Source organism: Diadema antillarum, unplaced genomic scaffold, assembly GCF_040938485.1.
Source record: "Diadema antillarum isolate AM-2024a unplaced genomic scaffold, OU_Dant_1.0 seq00000668_RagTag, whole genome shotgun sequence".
Lineage (NCBI taxonomy): Eukaryota > Metazoa > Echinodermata > Echinoidea > Diadematoida > Diadematidae > Diadema > Diadema antillarum.
In genome coordinates, this window is record NW_027271578.1 from 56,705 (window position 1) to 73,514 (window position 16,810).

Consider the following 16,810-nt stretch of genomic DNA (forward strand, 5'->3'; position numbering starts at 1 on the left):
ACCCACACCCAGACAAACACACTCATATACACAAGCACACTCAAAGCCCTACAAAACTTTTGTCCAATGAATGTCAATAGAACAGCACACGCAGTATTGCACTTCGCCCTAACATTTTTTAATTATTTTATTTTTTTGACAGTAAAACTTTCACATGCCGTACAGCTTCTATGCTGCAAATAACAGTTATCAACTCTTCAAGAAATGATGAAATGATTGAACAGTACTTTTCTTTTCACATTCACGTACTACAATAAATAGCTAGCTCAGTAACAGAGAAAAAACAAAAATCAAGAAGATAGCATTCAACTGCCGCTGGCAAAGTTCTACACATCGGAGAGCAGCTTGTAAAAAGAAAAAAAGAATAAAATTAAGAAAAAAATATCAAATAAAATCTCTACATCCTGAGATTTCCTTTCTTTTCAAAAGGAAAAAGGTTCCTTGCAAACACTGTGACAAACACACTTGTCCACATTATACGCTACAGAATACATCTCAGAAAGTGGAAGCTACTCTTGGATAACAAGCTACATCCTATTTCTTGCTTTTACTGCTGAAAGAGGGGACAAAACCACTGAAATCTGCAACGAATATTCCTTCTAACGTCCACTGTCCGTCAGTTGATCTGGAGTAGTGCCTGTCAGAGCAGTGGTGCAGTGTGCCAAAATCTGACCCGATATCATAATCAGGAAACATAAAATTCTGTGATTCCATTCACTCTCATTCTATTTGGCTTGAATTTTCACAAAAATGTCTTCTAGTGCCAGCACTCACCTTAATTTCTAGCATGATAAAATAAATACAGGCCAAATAAATAATTGCAATCTTCCAAGTTAGCGAAATTGATCAACAAAATCATAAATACTTGGCAAAAACAGGAAAACCATGCAAGTAAATGCCTGCAAAGCCCATCTCCTAGCAGGACACTTTTGCTTACTACTTTAATCTGTTAAAGGGATTCCCTGTGATTCATGTTCAATATTGTGTGCAGCGCAGGATTTGTTTTGTTCAAGTTTTTCAGGTTGAAGGAAAATGAGACGTAGAGCTGTATGTAAAAATACTGTAAAAGATATTCATAATGATTTTTTCAACAAAAAAAAAATCAGAAATTGATGAACAGACCATTGACAGAGATTGACTTGGTTCTTGTCACAATCCCATCAGCTACTGCACACATTTAATACAAACAAGGAGGTACTGAGCTCCCCTAGTACCTCCTTGATACAAGAGAAGCAGATAAAACCATGATCATCCATGCCTTCACAGAGCAATGCATTTAAAGAGAAAGAGATTTTGTGTTTGTCCACCACTCAAGTTTATAAGTTTATCTTTCCCCTAACATGCTTGAAAACCACATAAATGTCACAGACTTAAATAAACAGAAATAATCGGACACATTCTGGCAGATAAAGGTACATATGAAGAGAAAGAGAATTTTTGTTGGATTTTTTTTCCCACTTGGCATTAGTCAAATTCTTCTAGAGCTTCATAAGTACACATAACACATTCGGCAGATTACATTTTGTACCTCAACAAAATAACTATGAAATCTCTCCTATAAAGAGACTGAAACAAAGTCCAAATGTTAGACAATGGCACCAATTTTGCACGTATCCCTCCGTTGCCTTACCCCGCAAAACGCAAGAATCATGTCGGCACAAATATTCAACACGAAAAGAAACACACAACATGTCAGGTACTTTATCGCCACAACGAACAAAATATGTAAGGAAACTGGACTGAGAATGGGTGGTATCATTATACACAGTTAATATAACTTGGCACTTGCGCTATTCTCAGTGATGGGACTTGAGAATGTAATCATTATCTTGGAATTTGGACAGCTCACGCTTTCAGCCTTAGATTCTGTAAAGAGAAGACCTCTCCGACTCTCAGTTCACTTGGACTAATAGGGTAAAGTAAGCGAGGCATTACAGTCATATCATTTCATTACATCTCTGCCATGATGAGAAGAGTAAAGGCTATTTGCAGCCAAACGTTTCCTTTTTCCATGTAAACCCAAATTATACTCATTGCATTCAGGGAGCTTTGAAGGCAGAACTATCCTAGTGTTTGACTTTGTATCATCTGGTGGATATTCAACACCACACTTGTACTAGACAGGTTAAATGATTTTATACAAAATGGGCCCCATATCACATTCACCTTTTTTTCATTGGTAAAAAGATTTGCTCCATGGGTCTCAAATTGTGGTGAATTATTCAATTTAAGTTGCCTGTAGATAGTAAGCCCATCTTGTTCACAAAGATCAGGGATGATACATTCACAATTTTTCCAGCATTCAACATGTGGCTTCGATGATAGGGTTCCCCTACATAACAGGTTCAACAAAAGAAAAACACAAGTCACACACTGTAAACATATTGCCTTTTTTTTCCCAAACTGTAACCAAAGGCTCCTTTCTCTCAAAACATGATCATAACTAAATCTTCTTAAATCTGGCTTGGGCCCATTCTTATCTCAAAAGAAAGAAATAAAAAGTGATGGAATGCCTCTAACATGAACAGAAAAATATGACAACCCTGTGAAGTTTATGCACAAAGGCCGAAATTCACAAAAGTCGTTTAAGTTCAGCCCATGGATTATGCAAATTTCGTCAGCTTATTTTGAAGTGTGTCTGACAGATCGCGTACGGCACCAGACATCCAATGCAGGTCGATGCGTGTGTGTGTGAAAGGTACGTCAATCTTGCGCTTGTTTAGTCTTTAGTCTTGATTTGAGCCACGGACTGGATTTTAACTACTGGTACCTTTGTGAATTGGGGCCAAAAAGTATGAAGCTGTTTGAGCACTAGGGTCATGCCATTTGACACCTCATAGAGAGTACATTGTATTTCACTCCCTATACAGCAAGCTTTGATCCAACTATGATGTACAGTGAGGTCTTTACTTTCTTTTTTATTTTTATTTGCTGTTTGTTGCTCTGGTCTTTCCTCGTTTATGGGGAAGGGGGTGGTTAGCCATTCAATAGTATAACATCAATGCTGTACTTACATTAAATTTTTCCAATCTAATACTAACAGTACACTGAACTCAGAAACTAAGAAACAACACTGTATTATTTGAGGTTGTTCTATGTGATTTGATTATTGAAATGTGAAGCTGAAAAGCAAATGTTTGTTCTCATAAGGATTGAAAAAGCAAAAAAAAAAAGAAAGAATATCACTCTTCCTCTAATCATTCATAACTTTGCTTGACAAAACTATTGCTGAAGAATATCATAAAGCTTAGAAGTCGGTGAATCTTAAAATATTTCAAACATATAGTAACTTTTTCCTACAAATTTTGCCCTCTATGAAACTTAATGCACAAAAAAAGGGAGAAAATGCAACATAATCTGCCTCACAAATGTTATATTTCGATACTGAAAACATACAATCACAGCAACATCTTGCTGCATTGTCAAAACTTGTTTTTTTCTCCTTGTGACCACCTTTTTATCAGTGTCAGAAAAAAAAAAGTAAATATTTCCAGATACCTTCAGCGAAAAATACTTCATGTAGTACAAAAAAACATGAATAGTACTTCTCAACAGACTTCTAAGGTAAAGGCCAGATAACTGACATGATAATAGCCATGGTTCCCAATAAATCAAAGAAAACACAACTTTTCCCTACATAGTACTTTGACAAGAACCTATTTCATTGCATTTGTCGGTCATCTTGCATCCATGTATCTACAAAACGTTTGTCAATAAATAAGAAGTTGACATGCGATTAAACTGTACACACAATCTCATCTTGCTGATGAATTTTCAGTGAATACCTTGACCACATTTTCAAATTTGGCTGACGAGCTGACTAAGAAAAAAAAAAAATCCACTGCATATATCAAACAGCGCCCTCACTCTTCTGATTCATATGAATTTCAAGGAGTTTTGAGGTACCACTGAAATACTGCTAATTATTGAAATGGTCAAGAAAAACAATGATTTATAAATCACATTCCACTGAATTTGAATAATGTCAATGAGTTGTGGCTACTAATGAATTGTATGCAAATGAGATAAATTTCACGGCTGCAGTGCAAACTGCACTGTTACTGGAGGATCGATAAAATCAGTTCGACTGTGATGACGTCTACAGAACAATCGCCAACTTATTCACAGAAAGTCACCACTGATGTGACGCTATGACTCACGTTTCTTTCCCACCGCTTGATGCCCAATCACTTGCTAGCTGCGTACTGCAGATGCTCACAAAACTGGTTGCGATCATGACATGGTGAGTTCTCACATAGTCCACATGAAGTAGAGCAATCATCAAGTCACAATGCTTACCCATGTAGATCTAATGGTGTATGGCTTCATGTTTGAGAATGTACACAAAACTTAGTGTAGTTTACCATTGATTCCACACCTCACTTGAGAGTAGTCTGGGTTCCTTAACGTTTCTTTTCTTTATCTTTTTAAAAATGACCTGAATTATGTCACGGAGAAACAAAGGCATAAAAGAGAAAAATGATTAATTCGTCCAGTATGACCTGAAATCAGCTTAAGAACAACAAGATCATATTATTTTGTGGGTTAATTCATGGTTCCAATGCCCCTCCTTGGGTTACATAGTACTCGTGCATTAGGTTCAGGTCTGCTGACATTGCAATGCTTGCGGCCCTGTTGCTGTATGGTTTGTTTGTACAAATCAAAGACTCTAGAATCAAACACAAACTGGCTTATGACCAATCAGCGTTCAGCATTTTAGACTCGGCTTTGATTTTTACATTTCTTCATGTATTGAGCACTCTGCACTGTGAGAATGCATGACTTTGATTGTACTGCTTTTAGAAATGCATCACAGCCATGAAAAATCAAGAGAATGATGCATTAGTACATGTACCTGCTTAGGTATGTGAGAGGTATGATGATCGGTGATAATCCAGTATGTCCCCAAGGTCCTCAAAAATGAATTTAATAATCCTCCAGAAGCATTGTCATTGCCTCGATCAAGGTACTTTCCTTTCAACCTGCCTGTCAGTTTCACTGAGAGCACAAAGAGATATGTCCAATTCAGGCCTACACGCTACGCTATGTTCAATAAATAAAGCCTGTGACGCCTTGAAGGAGACTACAGGCGAACCTATTTACATTGGAATATAACCAGGGTCCTACAGATGTGTCCTTGTCGACCCCCGGAGGTGGAGTGGTGTCATCCACATATCAGTTCAGGACTGACTTGACTACTGAGAGCAGGACTGTCCATTGTGTCTTGACAGGGGTGGTCAAACTACCTGTGGAAGGTGGACAATGATGGTGCATAATGAATCATCCGACAGCTGGCCAACAGTGGGTCTTCTGCAGCTTGGCTTATCTCCTCATGACACCGGGACCACGTTGGTCCTCACCACCCCAGGTGTGGAGATCGGCTCTTCTACGTGCTGCGAGTGGATGCTTCCATTTCCCATTGAGGGGGGTGTAAGGTCCACTGGTTGGGGAGGAGGTGTCAGCGGCGTACCGTCTGACGACAATGGCGCCTCCAGACGCGGTGAGGATGACGCTAGGGATGGCGGCGGGGTCGCTGTCTGGAACGACGACGCCACGACCATCATGCCGCCGTTCATGGTCGGCACGTGGTCCTTGGCGTCGTTGTCCAGTTCCTTCAGGCTGGCCAAGAACTGTTCCATCCGCTCGTAGCTGGGGCCCAGGAGGCTGGCCTCGCGGGCCCCGCCGCTGTTCATGGCCACGCTCTTGACGTCAGAGAGGTGGCGGATGAGGGTACTGCGGAGACCGTCCAGCTGGCCGGTCAGCGAGCGGTGCTTCTCCTCCATGGCACGGTGCTCCTGCTCCGCATGCCGCAACTTGGTCTCCATGGTAGCGATTTGCGTCTTCAGCCGCCGCATCTGGGCTTCCATCTGGTTGTTGCTGGACTGAAGCTCGTTGATCTCGATGTCAAGGTTCCATAACTCCTCATCATTCTGCACGCCTGGATTGTTAGAGCACATTTAGAAAGGGCAGACAAGGAAATCAAGTGCACTGCAGGCTAAAATATTTTTTAATCATGAAAAAGTTAAAAAACAAAGAGCAGAATATGCGGAGTTTATAGATAAAAGACTTAAGACTGAAGGTAAGGTCTGCTCAGGTATATTCCCTATTATCTTGGCTGAGCTTACTAAGCACCACAGGTTAATCACAATAAGCTAAATCAATGCTTTAGTAATGCCTTAAGTGTTTTATGATGTAAAAGTATTGATCAGGATTGTGCAATCTTTTTCTGTAATGGATAGTTCCAGAACATTAAAAGTGCTGATAGCCAAGGCCGAAGGAGCCTTGGCAGCAAAAGTGGTTATTGACTATTATCAAAGTACCATAATAAAAAGTGACAAAAGTTATCAACTCGGAATTATTCTTTCAATAGTCCATGCAGCCCAAGTCATTCAAAGTCATGGAAATACTCAGAGATGGCAATTGGCCGTATCATCAAAAGCTGGGTCATGTTTGAGAGAGATGGGCACATACCTTTAACATTTTTGTGAGAGAGGGATGTGATGTCCTCCCCGTTGAGCCGGGCCTTCTTCATGGCCTGGGCAGCCAGCGGGCACCCTGATAGGCTTCTGTGGTCAGGTAACACCCCACTGACGTGCCCCGCCCCCTCACATCCTGGGGTGGGGCAGCTGGACACAAGGGAAGAAGAGAGGAAGAGAGAGATTGAGATGGTCAAACTACAACAACTACCTTGGCGTTCATAATCAATCAAAACGATACTCATATGTGACCCTCTACAACAAAAGGATCCTAAAGTCGCTGACGGCTGAGCTGAGAAAATCGAGTTTGAAGTCACATCATCAAAATTGGTCAAAACAATTAGATTTCTATTTTTGGCATAATTTTGTAGTCTCATGTTCTGTCTATCATCTGCCGAAATTTTGAAGCTTAATGATCAAACGAAAGGCAAGAAATTAGCGTTTTTCTGGGCCATGATTTTCCGACTTTCAACGTAACAGAAACGTGTCCAAAGATTTGGATTTATCGCCGCAACTAGACTCCGCCCCTAGCAACGAGGGAGTGATCTTATTCGTCAGTGCATGGCATCCTGATTACTGATTGGCCATGCGTAGACCGTTGGCGCTCAGCTTGAATGAACATCGCTGAGGTCGCTAGGAGCATACCTTCCATTGTCAAGCTGAGAAAACTGTCTCGCCTCCCCTTGATCATGTTAGCGTCGGAAGGAACACTTTCAAGGCGTTTTTCTCGAAACTCTGATTTCCTCAACCACTTGACATGCGCTAATAAAATCATCGATATCTCTGCAACCGAGTACTTTTATGAGTTGTGTTATATATGAAATTTAAGTAGAAGAGTAAGGGAATAATGTAATGTCATTTTCAGAAAATTGCCTTCCCCTGATTTTCGGATCCGTTAGTTGTAGCGGGTCATATATTTTGTTGTTTGAGAGGTCTAAATCAAGTATAACTTCTATGATCTAATTGCTTTTCTTTAATATAAAAGTTCAAAAATATCCCACTTGTGTGAAAAGCAGCATACATGGCACATAGCTCCATTGGAAAGTCCACTTTGGATGGAAATGTGATACTTTTATACGCTGAATGCTTGGACCTGTTGGCAGACTTGTATTTATGTCACATGTTCCAGTTCTGAGTTTGAATCCCGCCAAGTGCTTATGTCCTTGGACAAGATGATTTTACGCACCATGTCCCTCTCAACCAGGTGTATATCAAATGGGAACCTGGCCATGCTAGGGTAATAATGACGGAAGGGCCCTCTGGTAAAACAGTGTCAACACTGAAGAGGCTACCCTGGGTAAAAATACTAAGTTATCATCATTGTAATCTTTTATCATTATCATATGTTGCCTTACCCTACACAACTGCTTCTTTCCGTTAGTGTTGGAATGATTCAGATAATAAATCACTGTAGCGCAGCAGTGGATGACTACACACTTTTTGTATGTCGATAAATCTACCATCTCCAACCTGGGATATTACCAACTTTAGCTTCCTGAACCAGGAAATCCCGTTTTATAATTGGTCGCTGTGGTTCTCATTGTCTTTCCACACAGGGAGAGGTATGTTGTATGTTTGAAATCAAACCAGTCTAAACTGCATAGCTCTACTACACTCCAGTCACATCTCATACCTTGGTCCCTCCTCTTCAATGACTGGGTTCATACTGCCAGCCATCATGTTGGGCTTCAGGAGGGCTAGAGGCAGCACCGGGTCCGAGATGGGCACCATGGGTCCGCCATTGGTGGTGCCCACGGGGCCGGTCTCCTTGCACCCGTTCTCACGCGGTGCAGTCTGCATGGGACCCTGGTAGCCTGCCATGATGGCCCGCGGACAGCCCGAGGCGCTGCGGTGTGAGGCGTACTTGCCCGTGACGTGACCAGAGCCATCGCAGCCGGGAATGGGACATCTGGGAGAAGTGAAGGCCCAAGAAGATGGAAAGATGGTTGAATAGTTAGGAAACACTCCCTCTGCAGATGAGGAGCTGCAGGTGAACAAACGAACCTCCAACTCTAATTGCTGAGGACATGGCTTTAAATCACTTGCCAAGCATCTTGACATGCCACCTCGGTGTGAGGGTAATTGAGATCCCGTCACTCCAGGGGCCTGTTTCATGAAGAGTTGTGATTGATCTTACGCTCGATTTATTGAGCGCAACTCGTTGAATCGAACGTAAGTTCAATAGTGAGCATAAATCCTGTTTCATAAAGACACTTACGCTTGATTTCAAGAAAACTGGAGTGTAACTTTCAGTAGGTTGAGCGTTACTTGCGATCAATTGCAAAGTTGTTTATGGAACGCAATTTGCGACTGATTGCAATTTACACTCAATCTTTATGAAACAGGCCCCAGGGATGGTATCTGTCAAGTTTGGTGACAATTAATCATGGGATTTTAAAGAAGTTGAAAATGTCAGAAGCGTATGCACAACGCATGAGAGAAATGAATGATTGCAATTGATCACTTGAGCCTTAGGCTCAGGTGAGGTGATAAGTCTATCATTTTCCAGCATACTTTTCCCCCATGACTTTATAGTGATCTCAAAAGCTATGACAGCACTGATATTTACAGCAAATCACTACAGACTATCTGGTAGTGTTCAAACTTGTCCAAACAAAAGAAAACAACAAAATCCAACACGAATGACCACTGACCTGTAGGGGGAAAAAAAAAACACCAAAAGCCACCGACCAGCCATTACTCACTTTATGAGCCCATCCCCATCCTCTTCCCCTTCCTTCTTGGGCGATGTGTAGCTCTTCTTCTTGGCTCGTGGGCACCCAGACAGGCTGCGGTGAGAGGAGTAGTTACCAGTAGCGTGACCCGACCCGTCGCATCCGGGGGTAGGGCACCTAGACGCAAAACGGGATGGGAATATGGTTGTGGGCTAATTATTCTTCAATACTTTGGTTTGTTTCTGTGGTCTCTATAGGGGCTTGAAGAGAGAGGCATATGTAATTGATGAGAATGAGAAAGAAAAACAAAAAATGTGTGCATGTATGATCTACAGCATATACTTGTATGCATGTTTCACTCTGACTTAATTATTCCTTTAGTGTGTGATCAAGTATGTGCAAAAAGATCACATGGTATTTACACACAGGCTTTCAATAGCTGTGCCAAATGTGCTAATGTTACCCTTACCATTGGCTTTCTGCAATGGCCATACACAAAGAAGTTGTCATATGCCAGTCCCAATGTGTATGTGCAGGTATAGATTTACACATGCCTACAAATGTATATACATTAAAGTTCTTTCAGTGACAACAAAAATATTGAAAACCCGTAAGAATTGGACATTATGTAATCAATTCAAAGGATCTTTTATTGGTTTATGTTGAAAAAATACTTGTAAGTAACCAGGGCTGAGTATCAGACTCATTTTCTATCAATTTATGCATTTCATGTTTCTTCTTCCCTTAAGAATTTTTTTTTCATTGAAGACACATCGATTTGTAGTCACTAGAGTGACATTCCTGTAAGATGATTTATGTGTGTTGGTATCCATTCAATCAGTAGTTTTTCTCAAAATGATGGTGATGTTTCACGTGATATGTCTCCATAATCAGTAGTGGTCTTAACTTAAGATCCTCTGAAATCCCTCAACCCAACAAATCTTTCATCTTTAATACCTGATTATGTTATAAGAACTTGAATGTCACTGAAAAGCTTTAAGATCATTAAATTGGTCACAAGTGAATCAAATTACATATCTTTGATTGAAACAAAAATGTGGAATTAAAAACCCGGTAGCATGGGGAAACATGGGTGGTCTGAATGAATCGGTCTTCATTTGCTGCCAAGTGGGGGTACGTTCAAAACCACAAATAGCACCCTTCAGCACCAGCGAATATGTGCATCGAGGCATACACTCATCATTAACGGTCGACTCCAGTCAAGTTTTTTTGGCTGTGTGTGCATTTACATAGAGATAAGTGATAAAGCTGTGCACAATTTGTAACAAGGATCATCGAATATATTCGAACTATATATCCACTCCATGAATCCACAGGCTAAGGGGTCTTTAACCCATTGAGGACAACTCAGGCAGGTGTCTATGGGAAATGTGTGTTGTAGCAATATCAGTCCGTCCTCAATGGGTTAAGATACATACAATCTATTTACACAATGACACAAAATATCATGACCACCATCAAATATAATCCAGAAAAGAAGAGATGTGACAGAGTGAGCAAAAGGGAGAATACCTGCTGGCTGAAAATAGGGCAAAATTTTGTCTTTGGTGAGACATTTGATAAGGATGGTAGTCATTATGGTAAAATAGACATAGACAAAAACAACAACAGATGACTTGCAGACACCAGAAATGCACACCCAAATGATTTATTACGTATGAATAATTATTTTGGAATGGAAACATGACAATGGGAAGACGACATGGGATACTGTAAAAATGGAAATTTTCATGTAATTTATCACGTTCAGTTGGGAAAAAAAATATATTGAATTTCACATGTCTTTAATTCTGTGGAATCAAAGACATAAACAATGATTGCATAGATGGTTCTAATTATAAGCATGAATGTTCCCCAAAATGTCATTTTTGTACTTTGTCTAGCTTCACATCGCGCGAAATCCATGAAAGTTTCCACTTTTACAGTCGAGCAAAATGAAAAGCAGAGGTGGAAAGATTTATATTAGAATTAGATTAAAATGATAAAGGAACATGCAGGGCTGATTTAATGATTCAGGTTTCTACTACTAAAAAAACAAAACAGTTTTAGTGCAGGCAAAGTATTCGCTAAAATAAGAGTATTCTTGGAACTTTTTAGACCTATTAAATGGCTTTTCCACAAAAGGCGTATCACAGAAATTCCTCAGAGAAACTTACTTTAAATCTTGCGTTCCTGGGATAAAAGCAGACTTATCTGCCATCGGACAACCGGACAAGCTGGGAACATGGGTAAGGGGGAAAAAAAGCAATTCAAAAAAAAAAAGGAAAAAAAGGAAAAGGGATTTTAATGTAAGCATTCAAGACATTCAAATGCATTCAACGTCAACTGAAATGTAAGGGGAAAAATTGAGTAAACAGATTTGGATGCAACTTTGTCAATAAATATCGTGCCATGCCACACATTCTTGCAGTGGGGGGTAAAAAACAAAACAAAACAGGAAGCATTTACAACTTGGGTTGTGCAGAGCTTTCTCTAATAATTTGTGTAACTGAAAACCACGGAAGAATTTCTGATGGATTTTTTTTTTTTTTGACCTTACAAGATTGCAGAGAAATATACCTGTAATTTATGGGAAAGTGCGCAGTTAAGCTCACAGAAATGTTGATTTCTTTTAAAGATTCTTGAAGATACCTTTCACAGAATAAATAAGGTACCACTTTCTGCAATGGGTTATGTGAAAGGTCTTCCACATTAGCAGTAACATACAACATTTGCGTGAATGTTACACTCTTTGTTTTATGGAACAAATCTCTGTGGATTTTGATGGCTATGAACTTCAAGTTGGTAAAAACAGATGGTGAATTTTGGAATGATCGAATTTATAGGGAGTGTTTAAAGGACGGTCGAGAGATTCCACAAGTGGATGAATACAGACAAAATGCTAGAACTCTTAACATCAAAATGGATGGCAAATGCAAACGTGATTACAGATTGACAGTGGTTGATAGTCACTGATCATCATAGCAGGAGGATAAACGAGGAGCCACTGACACTGCAAATCATGTGTGAACGTGGAAGACGAAAAATGTACAGGAGTCGTATAGAGTATAGCACGACACGATTCGAGGTGAAATCAAACGGGGGCAAAGTACTTTTAAATGATGGGGACAACAACTCGCAGCCATTCTCGACTGATCGCATTTCCGACGAGAATACTTACGCAACAGGACTGATGATGGGTTAGTTGTTAATGATGCCATTGGAATTCAAGATTGTGTGGTTTTTTTTTTCCCCCACAGGAGGTAAGAGAAAAGATGACGTGGGATCTCATGAAATATACATTTGTTAGTTTGCCCAGGGCAGGAAAGTAGCTTAGGTCTGGATAAGCTTAAACACTGCTCCAACTATTTACGTTACTTCATTAATATTCTCCGAAACCAAAGTAGAGGTAACAGTGAAGGCACAAACAAAAAGAATTCCATTTCTTTCAAAACATGTACATAAGGGTGTAATATTTGGTCTTGTAACACCTGCCACCACAAAGACAATGGAAGCAAAAATAGCTACATAATCAAAAGACCTTAATATAAATATACCCTGGTTGGGGGAGAAACAGAAAAGTTCCTGTAATGTTCTACCAACTTGTCTTTACTTCAGGAAATTCATAATGATTACACAATTAGAACTCCAGGTAATGCTAATATTTTGGCATTACAGACAACATTTTAAAATGCAACATTTTCCCAACTAAAAAACCTCTTGATCATCCCAAGTGAATATCATTCAAATTCACAGAAGACGTACATGCACAAATAACATTCTCAAGGTCCCATGATCATAATGGGTCCTTTCTTTCAGATAATAAAACACTGAATTTTTATCGGTTAGCAGTAAAACACTAACACTCACTCACACAACATTCACAACATTTGGAAAATCAATTCCCTACCCTCTTTTTTTTTTTCTTCTGAAATTTGTTACTTTACCTGGTAGTCATTCTTTGCTTTGAAGCACTTTTAAGTGTCTTTGAAAAAAAAAAACTGCATGAAATTTTGCCTCACATGACTGATGGTTTCATAATCAAATACGCATCCCATTAAAGTGCATGTATCACAGGAACAGCTAATGACTCTGGCAACACGATTACTAATTATTCTAAAAAGCTTTCAACAACAGGTTTTGATTATGTTGGAAAACACAAATCATCTATATGTTTGCCTAACTCAAGTTTAATCAATGATATTTGTTGACAAATGTCTTCATTTTTCCTTTACAACATACTTCCCTTACTCTGCGATGTGGTAATCTCAAAATAAAACCCTGTTAAAAACAGCAAAAGGCTTATTTGGTAACTTTGTTTCGGGTGGTTGCCCACAACAAAGGAAAGAAAACCACAGTCTTTGAACAAGCACTGAAAATCCACATTGGCCAAAAATCGAATCATGGAAAGAAAATATGAATCATTTCCCGAATTTTACTTTCTCCAAGACTTAAATCTATCCTCCTCTCTATTAGGCCAACTTGTTCTTTAAGTTGTGTATGTCCCTTTAAGACGGACCAATAAACCAACCTCCTGTGGGATGAATAGTTGCCCGTGATATGACCCGATCCATCGCATCCAACAGTGGGACAGCTTGGGTGGAAAGAGATTCATAATTTGCCACAGAATGAATAAAGAAATAAAGATATAAAGTTTCTACATATTATGGTTTCAAAACAGAAGAGATAAAAACATGAGGCACAGACACGTACAGACAAATACCAACATCATGCCATGAACACAAACTAGCAAAGTTTTCCTAGTGTAAACATATAAAGCCACAAAAAACAAAACCAACAACCAATGCTTTATAGTAGTGCACAAGGTGTACATAAAATGTACAAATTGTTGACTGAAATGCTTTTCATTTCCATATGTTTACTGCAGTACCATATATTTTACGACTTGCAAGACAATTTTCATGAGTGGTTGACTTTGCAATTGAGGACCACAGAGACTGAGTGAGAAATCAAAGAGTTGTCCCTTTTTCAGGAGAAAAGTTTGTGAGCTTAAACTCTGGAAATGATGTACGACACATTTGTGCTGCGAGAAGCAATATTTTGGTGACTTGCTTTTTTCGCGAATATCAGTTGACGGGAGAATTTTAAGAAACCCAAAACACAGTGAAACATATTGGATACACAGTATCCTATCCACCCCTCTGATACCCTCGTCAATACCGGAAGAAGGTAGCTGTCACAAGAGGGCAGCAGACACTGCCCTCCTGGCTACAGGCAACAGTTGAACTGCTTACATACTGTAGTACAGTCCCTGAAGAGTTTTCCACACCCAACTTGTGAATGAACCCCTTTGTTGCTCTACTAAACACTAAGTTGTCAGAGGACAACTAGGTTAGCCTCGAAATATCTCACTTGACCTTGTTGCAGTTTGGAAAAGAAAGGAAAAAGAAAAGAGGTTGACTGCGCTGCCACAGAACCCACTTAAATTTGTAGACAGACCATTGGTTCAGAGCTCCAGGTATACAGAGAATGTAAATTACACATGCCTATTCCTAGTCTGTGCTTGAATGAGAAAGCAGAGATATAAACAGAGCATGTTAACCCTTTCTATGTCAGGGACTTTGGACAGTGTGTGTGACACTATGGGGGTTTCTGTGCTTACCAGTGCTCAAAGCACATAAAGGGTTAAATAAGGAAACTACAACACTAATAGAAAGAAGAATGGAAAATTTATGACAGTCAAAGATGAAATAAAAAGACAAAAGAAGGAAGAAAAACCCCTAGGAATAATTTCAGCAAAACAAAATGGATACAACTATATCTAAATTCTGTATAACAGGATAAAAGAGTGAGATAATGATGAAGCACATAAAAGGAAAATATGTGCCTTTGGAATAACAAATACATTTGTAAAAGTCCATTCAGAGAAAATAAGAATGAAAGAGAAAGAAGAGAAAGAGAAAAAAACAGACAGACAGACAGAAAGACAAACAGACAGACAAAAGTGGAAGGATATCAAGAGATGAAGCAATGAATCCTGTATATTCAAGAGTGGATAAACTTGGACTTATTTTGAGTCAATCTCCTCCTGAAACCTTTTTCTGACACATTTTTATGAGTAGCAGGTGAAACAATTTGAAGCTTCATGTCTTGGATTGCCACAGTTGGTAAAGGATAGCAGGTGGTATTCACAAAAAGGAAAATGGTTGACCATCACCACAGCTGCATTCTAACAGGTGACAATATTTATTTCATGGTCTACTCGTACATGTACTTTTCAGGAGCAGCCAGTGAGCTCTAACATACATTTGAGGTAAGTTTCATTAACTTTTGGGGAAAAATAAAATCTGATGGACAGAGTAAGGAACAAAAAAATGCATGTTCAGATGGCCCCATGATATGAAATGTGCATAAAAATATGAAAATAGTAAAGATAGACAAAACAAACACAACAAAACTACATGAACGCACTTAAATCTGATCAATTACAAAAGAACTAAAAGAATAGACAATTTGAACAATCACAATAACAAAACAAAGAACAACACGTCTTCAATGTGGTGGCATGCAATACAATTTGCACAACTATTGGATTCAATCTTTGGCTTTGCTGCTAACACAGTAGAGCCTCATCCAAACCCAGAGTTCAATTAGGAAGTCTTCAAATGCGCAGGGACATCTTTCTTCTAACTTGGTGAAATATATTGAGCACAGATGAAGGAATTCATAGAGAAAAGAATTATCCGTACTTTGTGACTCCTTGGTTATCACCATCTATGAAAGTAAGCATTTTTATCAGAAAATCTATGTCTTTTTTCAACTTGTCCAATTCAACAACATGAAGAAGAAAGCATGCCATAATAAGTTAAAGATTTTCATCGCAACAAAAATATCTCAGGTTTGTCATATCTGAGCTGCAAGTACAATAAATACAAAGGCATATTGCTCGGTGAATTTCTTTTTTTTTTTTTGGAATGAGTATCAGTCTGTACGATGCATCAATTTCTCTAAATTCATCTTTATCACCAAAGAAATTTTATACTTGTTTTAGTGAGAAACAACAGATTACCTGCAAATTTGATCTGATAACACTGGTGTACATATACCTCTGGGGTAATGAATTGCTTGTAAATGACATCTTACACCACTGTGAAATTCCCCAAGAGTATTATGTGCAAGCAACATTAAAACAGGGACAACGGCTGCATTAAATATCTCAAATCTCTGGGATGATATCATCTTCTGGGAAAATGCAAATTCATGGGTATTTCTGTCCCCTTAATCTCAAGGAATGATTATTCTGCATCAAACTTATGTGGCAGATTTGTCTCGGGATAATGCATGCTCCTATCTTTTCATATTTTAGTTCTAATGCCACTGAAACAGCAGTAAGCATAAAAGACAAAATGGTCTTGTCTTCGCATTCCTGCTGGTGACTTCATTTTCACACAGAACTGACGCAAACATGACAAAATTCACAGATCTGAATATAAAACTGAAATTAAACACATACGATGACAGAGAGATAGCCAGATGGATAAACAGCAGACAAAAATAGATAGGTCGTCTTCTCTATCCAGGGTAACGTCTTCAGTGTTGCCACTGTTCTACCAGAGGGCCCTGCCATTATTACTACCCTAGAGTTGCCAGGTACCCATTTTATACACCTGGGTCGAGAGGGACACGGTGGGTATAAGA

The 16,810-nt window shown here is 39.2% G+C and overlaps 1 protein-coding gene across 1 annotated transcript in view; it reads right to left on the reverse strand.

The window, feature by feature from the left end:
* Positions 1-16,810, reverse strand: part of LOC139736859 (myelin transcription factor 1-like) — a 45,377-nt gene continuing 28,567 nt past the window's right edge. The window contains exons 6-11 of the mRNA XM_071647521.1: positions 13,683-13,745; positions 11,329-11,388; positions 9,182-9,328; positions 8,110-8,385; positions 6,472-6,626; positions 1-5,938 (exon numbers count right to left, since the gene is read on the reverse strand). Coding sequence (XP_071503622.1) covers positions 5,331-5,938; positions 6,472-6,626; positions 8,110-8,385; positions 9,182-9,328; positions 11,329-11,388; positions 13,683-13,745 — 1,309 coding nt within the window. The 3' untranslated portion in view covers positions 1-5,330. The remainder of the gene's footprint in view (positions 5,939-6,471; positions 6,627-8,109; positions 8,386-9,181; positions 9,329-11,328; positions 11,389-13,682; positions 13,746-16,810) is intronic.